The sequence below is a fragment of the Camelina sativa genome, chromosome 1 (assembly GCF_030686135.1).
Source record: "Camelina sativa cultivar CO46 ecotype springtype chromosome 1, ASM3068613v1".
Lineage (NCBI taxonomy): Eukaryota > Viridiplantae > Streptophyta > Magnoliopsida > Brassicales > Brassicaceae > Camelina > Camelina sativa.
In genome coordinates this window covers 4,382,051-4,397,656 of record NC_141880.1, presented here as the reverse complement: position 1 = coordinate 4,397,656, position 15,606 = coordinate 4,382,051, and the positions used below count along the sequence as shown (strand labels likewise).

Below are 15,606 nucleotides of genomic sequence, written 5' to 3'. Positions count from 1 at the left end.
ATATATATATATATATATATATATATATATATATATATAATTCTTTCTAAGTCTTATGCATTCTTCTTGCTGTTGTTTTGTCCAGATCTACGAACATGTTTTTTTTTTTTTTTTTATAAATAAATTAAATATAATGGTGAATTTATAAATCATCTTTCCAAAATATACACTTTCTAGTTTCCAGTTGTAGTTCCACGGCCTATCACACACTCGCCAATCCCTCACTAGGCTCTATCTAAATGGTAATTAAGTTAATGGTGTTACAGAACTTAGTGTTACAGTCTTACAGATGAATGTTCGGCAACTTTTTCTTCTATAATCAAATTTTTTTAACAAAAACTTCAACAGCAGTCTATATGGTGAGATGTGTGACGTCTTTAAATGGAAAGAGGCAGACGACATTCATCTTTTTTAACTTTGTATTATGTCGAAAAACCGTAATTAAATAATGGTTGTGGTTCTTGATGATGTCAAAGGACTCTCACACAAATCTTGTATATATTCCAAAACCTGCAAAATAAGCTTTAAAGATTCGGTTTACCAAATGTGAAACAGATGGAGCTTATTTATTCGAAGCTGTTTCCATATTTACCGCTTTTGTAAATTTTACGTTTGAAATTCATTGAATTCTCCTAAGTAAAATGCTATACGATGAATTCTCCACAGCATTTTAGCTGAAGTTATTATTAAAATGCCTACTCTTGTATATAAATCTTAATTATAACTAATAAAATGCAAAAATCAAAGATCTATTGCTGTTAAATAAAGAGAATTTCTTAGTTAATGTTAAAATCATTTAGAGAATTGCCCACAAAAAAAAAACATTTAGAAATATTTTTACCAGTAGTAACCTACCAGGAAAACACACTCCGAACGATTTTGTTTTTTTTAGTACATATTGACTACTTTATTACGTTAATGAACGATTTCGTCACCCCCAAAAAAAAAAAAAGAAGGTTTTATGAACAATGACGTGGAACTGAAAGTAGGCCAGCTGTAATGGGAAAAGTGTTGACGTGGCAACGAAAGTCTTCTGGTCAACGAGTTTGTCTATTTCTAATCTGCCCACCAAATTCTTCTAAAATGTTTGGCGACTACTAATTCATTTTTAAAAATTGAGATTTCAATTTAGAATCTAAACTTTTAGTTTATCAACTAATCTTATCTTATATCGGATATGGTGTAAACGAATTATTGGGTTGATATTTGAATATTACTAAAAGTTATATAAAAAGAACAACTGAAAAAAGAGAAAGCACTGTATATTAACAGTTCAATATACATTGCAACATCAAAGAGAAAGACCAAATATTCTTGAAACAAATGAATTGTTGGAAAATCAACAAACAATTCATAATGACTAACCAAACTATATATTTATTCCATTAACAACTGTTAAGAGGACTTACATATCTGAAAAAAAAAAAAAAAAAAAAAGAATAACATTTTAATAAGATCAACACAACACATATATTTAACCATATTAAAAAAATCAACCCAGACTTTTTATATCACAAGCAAAACTTAACCAAGTGAAAGAAATTGCAAACAGGTTTGAAACTACTAATCTAATCAGTTAAAAACAAAGATGAAATCACCAGAGTGATCGATGATTCGAGTTATCTTCAGTGTAGAAAAGGCTCGAAAGTGCTCACCACCTTCTTGAATTGGTCAAGCAACGACAAATACGACACCGTTCCATCGTTTCCAGCGAGAACCCTATACTTATCTTTTCTTGTGAAGTTAGTGCACTCGAACCCTAACGTAGCCGCCAAGATTCTCTGAACATAGTTCGCCACATCATGGGGGCTCTTCCCAGACGAACACGTTGCCTCAACCGGAAGCTGGTTCAAGAACGTAACCTCGTAAACCGGTCTCGGGTTCATGAAGAAGAAAATCGGGTCTAAACCTTTCCAGCCTCTCGCCGTGGTCGCGTGGAAGAATCCAACTCTATAGTTCATCGCGACGGGGACAATCCTATCGGTTAACTCAGCGAAAAGAGCACTAAATCTTAACAAAAACGGTTCACGACAAGTGGTTCCCTCAGGACAAACCACTAGATCTCCTTTAGACAGTTGTTGTTTGATCTTCGCCGCGTCTACGTCTCTGATTCTTGTCAACCGGACGGTTGGAATGGGAGATAAGATCTCGGATAACCGCGAGATTGAGTAAGTAACGGCAGGGATGCTGCGTCCGAGCACGTAGGATAACACCACCGGGTCCATTAGGGTTCTATGAGTACACACAAAGAGCACGCCGGATTTTCCAGCCGCCGGTGGCTGAGGAGGCTTGCCTTTGACAATGATATGGCCGCCGAATACCTGAGAGACGTAAGGTGTAGCCCACAATGGGAGGATGGCTCCAAGAGTTATCCTGATCGCAGCTAGAATGATTCCGAATGGGATCCAAAGGAGGATGAGGAGAGCGGTGGCTGGCGTTGGTCGCTTCACTAGACGTCCGACGTGAAATACCACCGGGAGTGGACGTAGCTGAAGTTGTTCGTTGCAGTGGTTGTAGTTCTCCGGAATTGGTGCATTAATATGCTCCTACATACAAAGACAAATATCATATGATTAAAAAAGTTGTGCTAGTTGAAATTTTTTGCTTAGAAGTGTAACAAACTAGATTTTACTATTTTAGTAATCAGCTCATGCAATTAGACGTTACCTCACATAACGATAAGAAAGTTGAAGAAGCGGTCACAGCAGGTCTTCCAAGACCTAGTTGAGGCCTCCGATCAACAAACAAATTAGCGACACGGTTCAGAAAAAACTGATCGACATCGGTTTCACGTATCAAACCGGTAACAAAACCGAACCGGTTCACGATCAGCTCCGTACCTATGACCTCATCGGCTCTAAGATGCTCCTTGGCAAACCTCTCCACCATAACTCTAGGCATTCTCGTCACCACGACCCTCTTATTACACGAGCTGAAAACCTTCCACGTGTCCATACTTACATCATCCATGTAGAACTTTGGCAGGACGGCTCTAGCCACCGATTCGATCTCCGGTTCACGTAAACCAACCGTAGCTACAAAAATCATGAGCTTAAGAGCGGCGTTTCTGTAGCTAAAAACGTCAAGGAGTGTGATTACGGGCCAGAGAAATAGCAAGATTGCGAAACGAATTAGACCAGATGCTTCGAAGGCTACGAGCATGAAGTAAGAGGATGAATCTGCGTTCTTCAGTATTGTCCCTTCAAACTCTGACACGACTGAACACGGCGTCGTTCCATCTTGATCCATCACCATTTATTTTCTTGGTGTTTTGATCGAATATTAGTTTTGACTCGATTAGATTGGAGATGGAAGAAAAAAATGGATTATAACGTTTTATGTTATAAGGGTTTGGATTGACTAGTGTATCTAATACAATGGGGAAATTGGCAGTTTATCAATATTGCACCTACCGTATTTGTATACATGATTTTTTAAAGTTGAAATATGTCATTGATGAGTCAATCAATATATTATACATAGATATGTGAAGAAAATAAGTTTATATATGCACGTCACGTGTTTTTCTTCTTCTTCTGATGTAACAGTAGTACACGTAAAGTTTAACAAAGAAATTCATGGTTTGAAACTCAACAGTTTTGTCCGAATTTTTGGCGGGATGCACCAAAATTAGGCAATCTTATTATGTGCAACACTATACATATGGATTTAATTAGGTTACTGACCTTATTGTGCCATGGTTTATAAAAATTTATTTAATTTCTTGCTTGTGCATGATGTGTTTATATTCGGAATGATGTGCACACGTATCTTAGTTTGGTTTATTTTATTTTTAATTAGACGAGTTGTGAGAGAAACTTGTCAAAGTAGAGCCTTATAATTTCGTTTTTGATTAATCTGGCATGGTTTGGTAGCCTACCTGACTGACAAAATTATAGATAAACAGAAAGCTTGGAAATCAAAGCACGAAAGCATATGTTGTAATAGTAATTTTTCAGCAGATATAATAACAATACTAATATATAGTTACAAGAATAAATTAATGTTTTGCACATAATTGCGGCATAGAAGAAGTTGCGTAAACTTGCGTGTTTTACAAAGCCTTGATCTCCTTTATGCGAATGTCTTATCCGTTTCCCTAACTATATTTAGCTGAGGTTTGGTTGGAAAACTAAGCGGCAGCTTCCATCAAAAAATATAAAATGGAAGAGACATAAGATAAAATTTTGTATGTTTATATTTTATTTTAAGGTATATATACTTCGATAATATCACGCTTAGAAAGTGTTCTACGTAAAATTTCACGAAATATATGTTTTAAATTTTTAATACTAAAATAGATCGAATGAATTAAGAAACGTAAATGAAAAGAATAAGTATGTTTGATTGCATTTGAATGCATCGTCATTATATTGGATACTTTTTAGTTTTTGGTGGACGAGATCAAACATTAAATTTCGATTTTAATTGATATATGCCAACTTTTTTTGAGTTAGTTAGTCATGTCATCGAACTGTATTTCATTAACTGCATTGAAAGCTCAGAATGTCAACTACATATCATCTGCTCTGCTTTCCCAATTTGTTCAATGCGGGTTTGTGGTTCTTAGTATTTACATAACATGTTTAAGGATGAATAAATTTGTTTGGTTCAGTTAAAACTTGTTGCGTATATAGTTAAGATCAAGGTAAAACTAATTATTTTATTTGGAGTAATAATAATACAGAGTTTGTTTACATTTTGTAAAACGCAAGACTCCCAGTATTGATGATAGAGAGCATCTTCATCTGGATGTAACAAAGGAATTTAGGAAACACACAACAGCTATAAACGAAACTAAAAATCTGTATGTGCAAAAAATATATCTCTCTCTCTAATCAAATCGCTTTTTTTTTTTTTTATATCCTCTCCGATGATTTGCATTTTCTAATCCTTATCAACATTTCATTCTCTTTTCTTTTTCCTCTTCCTCCTCCCATCACCTCACAACACTGTCTCCTCGGTGCCTATCAACAAATACAAAATAAACAAAAAAAAAACTCAAAAACTCACTCAAAACTGTTATACATCAATATAAGGAAATTAAAACACTAAGCAAGTAGTACCTTGTTCCAATACTCAGGATCCATCTTCATTGAAGTCACTAGTATCCTCTTCACTTTGGTTAACTCAGAATGCTCAGTATTATTTTCGCAACGACCAAAATTCTTATCCGCTACGCTATACCTAGTTTTCGTCCCATAGAACCTTACATCTTCTGCACCATCCATGAAATAAGTGACGGGACGCTGACACGGATCAGGTGGCAAGGGCCGAGTGTTGAAGACGAATGGTCCATCACTCGAAGACCGCCAGGTTTTGAAAGTCTGCAACGGCGTAGTCAGCTCCTTAGCGGTCAAGAAATAACTGTAGATCTGTATGGAGTACCCCCAAGAGATTGATATGGACCATTGACGCTTTCCTTCATGGCAATTAATCTGTTGGAGAATTCGATTCTGGTCTAAGGAATAAGGTTTCATAAGGGTCTGTAACGACTCAATCGGGTTTTTGTTAGGAAACATTGGGTCTAAGTAAACTAGGTGATGCAGAGATACAAGCGGTGTCAATGGATGCGCCGCTAGATACCCGTATGGATCTCCTTTTATGTCAAGCTGCCAAACAAAGAATGGTGTGAGTCCAAAGTCCAAACATTACAGGCAGATATTGAAATTTACTTTTGAGACACAACACGTGATCTTAGTAGTAATAATGACACGCACATCTAGTTAAAGAATAAAACATTAATATCTTAGAAACAGAGATATAATTAACAATAAGAGCTTAGCGGAAACGATATATTTCTAGATTTAAACAAACAAAGATGATCACTAGTAGCCATGAGCCCATGATTATAAAAGCCTTGTATCCTAACGTGACAGAATCATGTGCTCCACCACTAGAAACTATTTAGAAAGATTTTTCTACCACATTCATGGACCACAACTAGAACCCATTCTTCATATTAGGGAAAATAAAATAAAAAACAGCGGGAGAGAAATATCTCAAGCAATTGACTAACAACAGTACTAATTACTATACATTAAGCTCTAACCTTTAAATTTGATTAATAAATAAACGTCCCATATAAGTCAAATTTTAGAGGGAAAAAAACAAAAAAGAGTATAAATGTCCCCAGTTGGGTGACTATATTTCCTTTTTTGGTCAACATTGATGTGACTTTATATTCAATTAATCAACACTCCTAAATTCTTTTTTTAACACTAACACTATAAGCAAAGTGATAATTACGTTTGACCCCCTTTTGTAATTAGCACCTTTCGAATTTGTCGGGGCTCCAAAATAAAAACAAAACGGTTTCGACACGTGTATACAGAAACAAAGCCAAAAAAACCAATGGAAGAACGGACACGTGTATAAACAAAACGTACCTGATGAAAACCGCGTTCTTCGGTGAACGGAACGCCGATCTCGCTAACGCAAGCCGCGATTCTCTGATCAGAACCGTAAAAGTAGAAATACCGTTGGAGACAATCGTCCATCGCGTTAGCCAAACGCGCCGCTAACGGACGGCTGATAGCGAAACCGCCGCCGCCAAACGCCATGTCGTACGCGTGCATCACGTCCTGCTCGACGCTCTCCGAGTTACCTCCGATGTACCACATCTGCTCGTGGTCGTATTTGGATAGAACCTTGACGAGATTCTCGGTGAAGAATACGGTGTCGTCGTCCCCCATGACGAACCACCGCACATTCGGCAGGTTTAGTCTGTAACTATCCCAGATGATGCGAGCGATTCGAACGGCGGCTCTGGAGCTGGAGAATTTGAATCGAGTCCAGCCTGGATCGAAAACTCGAATCGGGATTGAGAATCTGACGTCGGAGTGGTTTTGAGGGAGGTTCACTGGTTTGTCTAGCCAGACGAAGCCACGCGTCGTCGAGTTACGCCACCATAAGGATGTGTACTGGCTCCGATCGATCCAGGTCTCAGCTGCTCCGGCGATGCAGAAGAGGATGTGAGAGACATTGAGAGGTCCGATTGATCCGGTGGGAGAGAGAGCTATGGATTTCTGAGGAACGGTGGTGAATCGGAGACCGTAGGTGGTGGAATAGTCACGAGCGGAAGGGGATAAAAAAGTGGCGCGCAGGACGAGAGAGACGGAGACGACGAGGCAAGCGATGACGGAGAAGCGTATGAAAAGCACGAGATAATCACGTGAACGCTCCGGCATGAAGAAGAAACTTGAAAACTTCAGAGCCTCGTCTCCGCCGCCGCGATTCGTTTTCATTTTTTTTTTTAATTTTTTTTTGGGTTCGACGAGAGAAGAAGAGGATGAATCACTCCGGCGTGAGGGAGTGGATCTTAGTCATCATCACCGGGAGATTGCTTAATTTTTACGGGGATAATAACCTCAGGCCTTCGCGGCGGGAACGGAGTTTTTGTTTGAAATTTACGAAGTTACCCCCACGGTGGCTGGGACTATTTTTTTTTTTTTTTTTTTTCTTTTTAATTTATTTTGAGTAGCTAAATTAGTTTTTTTGTTTTTCCCTTTTTGGAGTGACAAAAGCTCTGTGTGATAGGGATGACAGATATTATATGAGAGAAGAAGAAGAGGTAGCCACGTGAAACACAAATTACGGAGATGTCCTCAGTTCAGTCAACGATGTCACGACTAATTGGAAATATATTTGTTTAATAAGTAGATTGTTTCAAATCCATTATAGAATAATATTGTTGTTACTAAGGAGGTTATTGACTGGGGATTAGAATTTTAAAATTTTTAGATATTATTTAGAATTTTTTGTTATTAGATTAAAATTTTGTTAAACTTTGTTAAAGTTTAGTATTGTTAGTTTGTGATTTGTAAAGTTATTTAAAATTTTAACAAATTTGAATTATTGGATTTGGACTTTTACATAGTCGATAAATTTTTTTGTGTTATTCAATTAAAACAAAAGAATCTAAGATTGTTAAGAAATTTAATTATTATGTTATTGATTTATGATTTTATAAATTTTATTCATAAAATAAAGTCACAAAATGTATTACAAAAATTTTGGAGCACTTTACAAAATTTTATAAAACAAATCAACAAAACTATTGAATACTCTTTAGCAATCATTAAAAATCTTTCAGTTATACACTTTTGATGATTCTGTTGAAGTTCTTAAAATTCTGAATTTTCTAGTTTTTTTTTAAATATATAAAAACTATAAAATACTATATATGATTGTGAGCCTATTATGAAATATTTTTTTCAACTGCGCATGAAAAAAAACTCACTATATTTGTCCAAAAATAGTAAAAATCCCATTTATATTTGGAAGACAAAGAAAGAAAAAAAAACATTTTAGTTAAGGTATTTTAGGTTGTTTGCACCTTGTTCTTAACTTTCATCATTTATAGTATCATTTAATTCTATAATGGGATGGATAAAAAAAGTGTTTTGAGCTCAAAAAGATGAAGATCAACATTAATTATAAGAGTAGTAAAAAGTAGGAAATATAGCAGAATAAAAAATATTACATAGATACTATAATAGAGGCATGGGAAACACGTATTTGTTGTAGAGCTTAGATCGTGATAACTGTTTGCCAAAAAAAAAAAAAAAGATCGTGATAACTAATAAACATACATCTTTGGGTAATTATAATTGAAACAAAGATACATGCTCTGATACATTAGGCCTTAATAATTAATATTCACACGTCGATGCAAGCTAAGTTGTCCAAATTATTTTTTTTTTCCTTTTTTTTTTTGGATAAACATGTTAAGAAAGTCTTCCAAATTATTTTTTTTTCAAATAAAATGAAGAACGTGTCTTTTCTTTTACGGGGGAGGGGCCGAGTCACAAAATGGATTGGTGAAAATCGTGTAGAAATGATATCGTTTACCTTATTGACTTGGGCTATATTGACAGAGAGTTCGTTTTCAACATCCACCAAAAGTATTTTTATATGTTAATGTAATTTTGTACATAAAGAGAGACTACAGTCCATATATGAGCATTGAACTCATGTGTTAATGAACTTTTTACGAATTTAACGTTCCTCGATTGATAGTGTTTGGAAAAAGAAATGTAAGACTTCACAATCACACCCCTATCTCCCGATCAGTCCTTTCTTCATCCACGTACTCAAACTCCTCATGAAAGCAAAACTAGCGACTAGTCGAATTTACCTTCGAACTTAGTGTAGAGAGTTTGAAGGTCAAATTATGCAAGCCAACTACGCTCCTCTGAAATCTATTTTTCCTTTTGTAATAACTCATAAAATTTACCTAATTACCTTGCCATTAATTTTCCCTTGGAATAGATATGCTTTTTTCTTTTTCTTTTTTTCGTCAAGCAAAGAGTAATGTATTAGATAATTTAGATTCATACGACAAACAGATTATGTTTAACAAAATTTGGACGACGTGTGCATATTTATATACAGGCCTCTTTTGCTACTAAGAATAAACAAGTTGTCCACATTGGTTTTCATCGACTGACATGAACATTTTGCTTAACGGGAACGTCAAGGGCTTTATAAGAGCCCAATTAAAGGCCTCTTTGCGTAGTAAGAATACTATATCTCCTATTTGGGCTTCTCACTTTGCTCATTTCAGAATTCGCACTAATTATATGTTTGTTACTTCATGCTTGTGGGGGTCTCATATCTTATATCTTTTGTATATCGCTCGATTTTGGTGCATATCGTTAGTGGCTTCTTCTATGGTCCAACTAAAAGTTAAAAATATAGTTTTTCTTTTGGGTGCACGCATCTTAATATTTGGTTTGAACGTATAGGGCATCAAAGCCGTCGGGTACTAATCCTATTTCATCAATTGGTGGAGAAATTGTCGCTAATGATCTTAGAGCATGGTCAATGGAGCAATTCATATGGGTTGCTTAAAAATAATTTAATCATATAATTAATATTAATCTAATTATAGCAACCCACTAAATACTTAACAAAATTTATCTTTCCACTAGAGAAACCTATAAAGGTTTTTTCAACTAAAATCATTGTGAAAACAATTTTTTCTTTTTATTAGAAACAAAAGGAAAAATACAGACTGTAACACACACTCTTCTTTTTGAAAATATGACCTAGCAATTTTCAACCAAATCACAAATACAGTATCCTAAACACAAAACATGGTTCACCTTCGTGTGATCAGCAACATGTAGAATGTGTTTGTGTTCTTGAAAACTATACCTTTTTCATAATTCTGTATAACTATATTGGTTTTGTCTTGAAATGTACCAGAGTTCGCAGAGCTAATCAAGATTGCTCAGAGACAACTGAAGTATTCTTATTTGATTAGCTCAGGAACTTGATCAAGCAATCAATTCATATCATCAGGAATTCGTTCTTTGCTCTGTTGGTTCTTCCCCCGACCACCAATGTTTTTCCGTTTTGAAGTGCCCATATCTTCATATAAAAAAGGGAAAACAGAGTTAGATGATGAAGAGGTTGCTAAAGGTGGAAGACCAAGATCTAGTAGACCCAAGTGCCAGAACACATAGGTATAAAATAGGACTGTGATTGATAACGATTTTAAGAGTTATTTTTACATGTGAATGAGATAAGTACCTGATGCAGGTTGTGAGCTTCGGTATCACTCACCTCTCCATTATCATAATAATCCATGGTGAATCGATTAATATGAACTTCGGTATTAAAAGCATCTGCTAGAACTGAGAAAACCCCCGTCGCACTGAGGGTTCCACCCACCATGATCAGAAGCATTGATATATGTACTCCCATAGGCGCAAATTGACCAGCCAAACCTTTAAAAGCATACAATGAAGGACCCTTCATAAACACCTGCAGAACAAACAAACTGAAAACTTACTAATACTTAAACCAAGACAATCAAACAATCAGCTAATGAAGATCAAAACAAACTTATTCACTAATAAATACAAATCAATCTAACCCTAACTCATATATCAGCTTCAAGTCTCTATCAACAATCAGCTAATGAAGATCAAAACAAACTTATTCACTAATTGTCCACCGGATCAATCAACTGCGCATCATCACATAAAACAACACAATTGAACAATTCCAATTCAATCAAAGAACAAAAAAGTGGTGATCTTTTTCAATTCCAAATTCAATCACACTCTGATACATTTCTAATCTGGATAAATCAAACAGCCAAAAACTAAATGATTCAAATTCCAACTGATCCCAACAAAAACATCTGATCACATTCATCATGCAGATCAAAAAACACAAAATCCATGTGGAAAAATCAAATATTTGGAAAGAAAACATACCAAAGCAGGATTGCGTCGGAGGCTGAGATTGTCCTTGCAGCAAGTCTGGTGACTCTCCTCATAGCTTAGTGTGGATCTGTGATTGAGATCTCGATCTCGAGATTTTTGATAGTTGGATTGTGTTTTTGAAGCCGGAAGAAGAAGCTGATTCACCGTTGTCGAGAGAGAGGAAAGAGATAGATCGGGGAAAAGAGGCAAATGAAGCCAAAAAAAAAATTTGTCTTTTATATTTTATCAAAGTCCAATTAGAAATTAGAAATTGACACGTACCATGTCTTCCCAATTTCTTCCGATACTCCGCAGAGCAACGGTTCTATGTAATTGTGGGCCAATTCTTTTAATTATTCTTTTCTTTTGGACTTAGAAATGATCTGAGTACCCTAAAAAAACTCCACTGGCCATGGTCTTAGTCGGTTGCTACAATGGTCTAAACAAATGATTGATTCCTATAGATTTACGTTATCGATCATGGTAGATTTACATTTTACAGTGAATGCGCTAGGTCCCAATCCCATCGTCCCAGGTTCTGAAGTTTAATTACGGAAAGAAATAATACTAGAAAATTGGTGATTATTAAAATAATCTGTCGTATCCTTGCATGTTGGGAAAATGTCATGGTGCATGCCGATTCCACGGCGATATATAATAGTTTACGTACACAAATGTCAAAAAGTAGACGCAATTAAAATAAATAACAGATTTATTTATTTAGTATTATCTTTGAAGAATCAAAATATATTAGACGCGACATCGTAGAATTATTAAATGTCTCAGGTTAATTTCAGAATCTTGGATTTGCAATGTGCAAGCCTCTTAAGATATCTTCAACATAGCATAGTCGACTGAATTTTACAGGACACTAGCGTAGTTGGACGTATATATACTCGAGTGTTACTACATGAGAATCTTGCCTAAATCATAGCGATACTAGAAAAATTACTATCTTTTCCAGTATCCGAGTCATTTGATTGGGATTTAAATAGAAATTAAAACCTTAGATGACTTAATTACTCTCTGTAGAACTCAACTAAACTGAAAATTAAATAACAATATGCGGAAACTTCCAATTATAAAAATGAGTACATTTTTCTTGCGTAGGGAGATCAAACACATAGAAAGAAGTTTTCTTTGTCATGATTCGTGAGTCATGAGACATATGGAAGAAGTTTCTAAAGACAATTAATTTAAGGTTACGTGTACAACTAGTACGAAATAGTTTTAGTCTCTCCTAATTGAATATTTAATGTAATCGACCAAACTGGCCAATTCTTATAATTAAACGAACCAGAAGAAAAAAAAAACATGCATAACGTGTCGAGCGAGACCGGTCGAATTCGTGATGTGTTAGGTTTCGTGCCGGTGATCTCTTTTCTTTACAGGTTTGGCCAGAAACCTTTCATTTTGACCGTCACGTGGCGGTAGTAGTGGTAGGTCTGTTTCGTGACAGCTATAAACATGCAACGTGTTCTAGTACATTTGGTTGGTCGTACTTTATACTGTCCCAAGCTTGGTGAGATTAGAACTGCTTTCCTTTATACCAAAGAGGACGTGTGTAAACATCCTATAGCTTATCAGAAAAATATCCAAGGGCCGATCCGATATTCTATTTATACTAGTATTATAAATGTCATATGTGTCTCCCCTAGAATCTATAAAAAGAGACCAATTTGTTTCAATATTTGCATATTGTCACCATATTTGTAGGATGTTATCAATTTGTTCCAGATTCCCATACACATAATGTAGGTGATGATCAAGAACTTGTAATTTTGTTTTTTCATAATTAATTTTTGTTAGATTTTCAAAAGATTTTTTTTTTTTAATTTATGATAAGCGAAATCATATTGTTCTTGCTGAACTGGAAACAAATTATATATTTTTAATTTAGATAGTAAGATCTTAAAATAAAATATCAAATTCTTATTCAATCAATGCATATATATTAATTTACTATGGGTAGAGTTCATCTAAGGGTATCCAAATTGTGATAGTTTAAACATTCATTGTATATAATAAATTCCTATTGTTTAAAACTTATGTGCTGTAATTGACAATAAAAAATATATTACGAGGACTTGAAGAACAAATACAAAAAAAATAGAGAAAATAAGTGAGAGAGCCGTATTCGTGTAATTGATGGAAACGTGGAGAAGCGCCGAAATCGAGTCATGGAGAAGTCACCGAGGAAGCATCTTACAGTATCCACGTCAGACCAAACACGTGTCGTTCAAACCTCGTCTTGGAGGCTTTTTAATTTAAACAAAAAAAAAAAAAAGAAGACAAGATACTTTTTTGGCAGGAGTCCTCCAGTTTTCAGAGTTCGTTCTCTTTACTACAGTAGGTACAAAGTGAAGAGCGCGTGTTTCTAACTCTCTCTCACGGGCTTACGCATTACGTAGACGCATTTATTTTTTTTTACATCACAGCTGGATACGATGGAGTTAGTGTGGTGCAGATGCAACAACATTAATTATCACAAAAAATCTAAAATAGAAAGTTTTGACAAATAATGATTTTTTTAAATCTTGTTATGGGTTTTACAATTTTAGTTTGGTTTTTTTTTTGGGTAGTTGTTGCTGTGTGACGTTCTGATCAAGAACAAGAACTTGATTGAAATAATTAACGTATTTGATTATCATGACTAGATATCTGTTGAGTGATTTCACTAAAATATTGATTTGAAAACAAAATTATAGTTTGCTGATTTTTTTGGCAAAGCATTTGTAATTAATTCACGTAAGTTCCTACAATTATCTGCTTTGTAAAATGTGTCTTTTCGTCATATTCATGAACTGGTATGATAATTAAAGATCGATACAGAAGTTTTTGGATTTTTGGCTTATAATTTTACGAGGCCAAAAAGACTCAAATGTTTAGCTAGATTCTTCTCCACTCGTGATCGATGATGATCTTAGGAAACCTTCTCTTTAAGGATTCCTTTGTATATATATAAAAACCAGAATAATAAATAAGAAGTGGAAGATATCTGAAAACAATTTATTTATGACAAGAGAGATATTTTGTAGAACATATACTAATACTATATAGTATGTCTCTTCAGATTCAAGATTAATTGGGTTTTTTTCCTTTACAATATACGAAAAGACGACTACGTACGTGTGTTTTAAAATAGACGTGATCGAAGACACCTCTTCTTGAACTGTGCGAATCGGTGATGTGAAGTGAAACCAAGTACAAGTGGGAGGGCGAACATTACCACGTGTCGACTATGCAACACATACATCGACTAAGCAAACACAAGCACAAGCAATAGAAGGAATCATGCATGAACAAATAAAAAATCTTTTATTCAATCAGTACGAAACCAAAATATCTCGAGCATTTTTCGTTGTCAACCAATATCTACAAGATGGGACAATGCGTGGGAATGAGATGAAACAGTTGTAATCAAATGATGTAATCATGCATTATATCATTTGTCAATAGTTAATACTATAATATCTAAGTTCAAAAACTAAAAATTGTGAATTTGTGAATACCCATATCGGTTATATATTTGACACCCGTTATAACCTTCTCACATTTTCTCCACTTTTTTATACTAACTTTTTACGGATCTACTACTGCCTACTGCCACTGGTTATTTCATTGAGTTAGGTTGTGAACTTATGATCGTTTATGAAAGGCATTAACATCAAACGAAAAAAAGAACTAGACGCCGAAGAAGTATAACTAGCTTTAAATTTACATCCGTTTATATTTTAACCCACAAAAGTACGTAAGCTATATACTTTTTGTTTGTCTAAAGTCTAAACATACATAATTAGTTTGGCATGTGTGTGTGGGAAGTGAGAGGAGAACAGACGACATTTCCTTGTCGGGATATTTTGGATCTTAATTCCTTGTTTATTTCTAAAACCAAAAATTATTCCGTCTATTTTGGATCTTAATATACCTATAAAATACTTTAGATATTATGTGTTCATGTACGGTGAGTTGTTTTTTTTTTGTAGCGAATTTATACTTGATGGTACGATCAGGGACATCGTTTGTGTTACAAATCAAACGATTTAATCATACTTGAAAACTAGAGTTCAAAACATTAGAATGTTTCCTATCATGTTATAAGAGATGATATGAATGGTATAGTGATATTACTAGCTAGATTCTGTTCTTAAAATAGAAAATAATTATGGCCGTAAATAGTTGGTTGGTACGCTCCATACCGAATAAAAGTCGGACCAATCTGCTATTTTTCTACCATTCATACACTTGTTTGATATACTCTATACTAACTCCAGATCAAGTCTAGACCAATAAAACACATATTAGTATAGAGTGAAATATAACTATTATATACGTTTTTTGGTCTGCTTTAAATATGATCCATTACCAAATTATTAATACACATTGT

The 15,606-nt window shown here is 34.8% G+C and overlaps 3 protein-coding genes across 3 annotated transcripts; all 3 read right to left on the bottom strand.

Annotated features, from left to right (window-relative positions):
• Positions 1 to 1,357: 1,357 nt before the first annotated feature.
• Positions 1,358 to 3,481, bottom strand: LOC104772833 (glycerol-3-phosphate acyltransferase 5-like). Its single transcript, XM_010497415.3, has 2 exons — positions 2,668 to 3,481; positions 1,358 to 2,546 (listed from the first exon to the last, which is right to left on the bottom strand). The coding sequence occupies exons 1-2, from the start codon at positions 3,253 to 3,255 to the stop codon at positions 1,626 to 1,628; spliced, it is 1,509 nt and encodes a 502-aa protein (XP_010495717.1). The 5' UTR covers positions 3,256 to 3,481; the 3' UTR covers positions 1,358 to 1,625.
• Positions 3,482 to 4,645: 1,164 nt separating this feature from the next.
• LOC104772768 (uncharacterized) lies at positions 4,646 to 7,719 on the bottom strand. The gene is made up of 3 exons (XM_010497364.3): positions 6,390 to 7,719; positions 5,067 to 5,612; positions 4,646 to 4,967 (listed from the first exon to the last, which is right to left on the bottom strand). The coding sequence occupies exons 1-3, from the start codon at positions 7,245 to 7,247 to the stop codon at positions 4,860 to 4,862; spliced, it is 1,512 nt and encodes a 503-aa protein (XP_010495666.2). The 5' UTR covers positions 7,248 to 7,719; the 3' UTR covers positions 4,646 to 4,859.
• Positions 7,720 to 9,968: 2,249 nt separating this feature from the next.
• LOC104772614 (uncharacterized) lies at positions 9,969 to 11,746 on the bottom strand. Its single transcript, XM_010497229.2, has 4 exons — positions 11,713 to 11,746; positions 11,232 to 11,452; positions 10,540 to 10,773; positions 9,969 to 10,377 (listed from the first exon to the last, which is right to left on the bottom strand). The coding sequence occupies exons 1-4, from the start codon at positions 11,744 to 11,746 to the stop codon at positions 10,297 to 10,299; spliced, it is 570 nt and encodes a 189-aa protein (XP_010495531.2). The 3' UTR covers positions 9,969 to 10,296.
• Between the last annotated feature and the right edge of the window lie 3,860 nt (positions 11,747 to 15,606).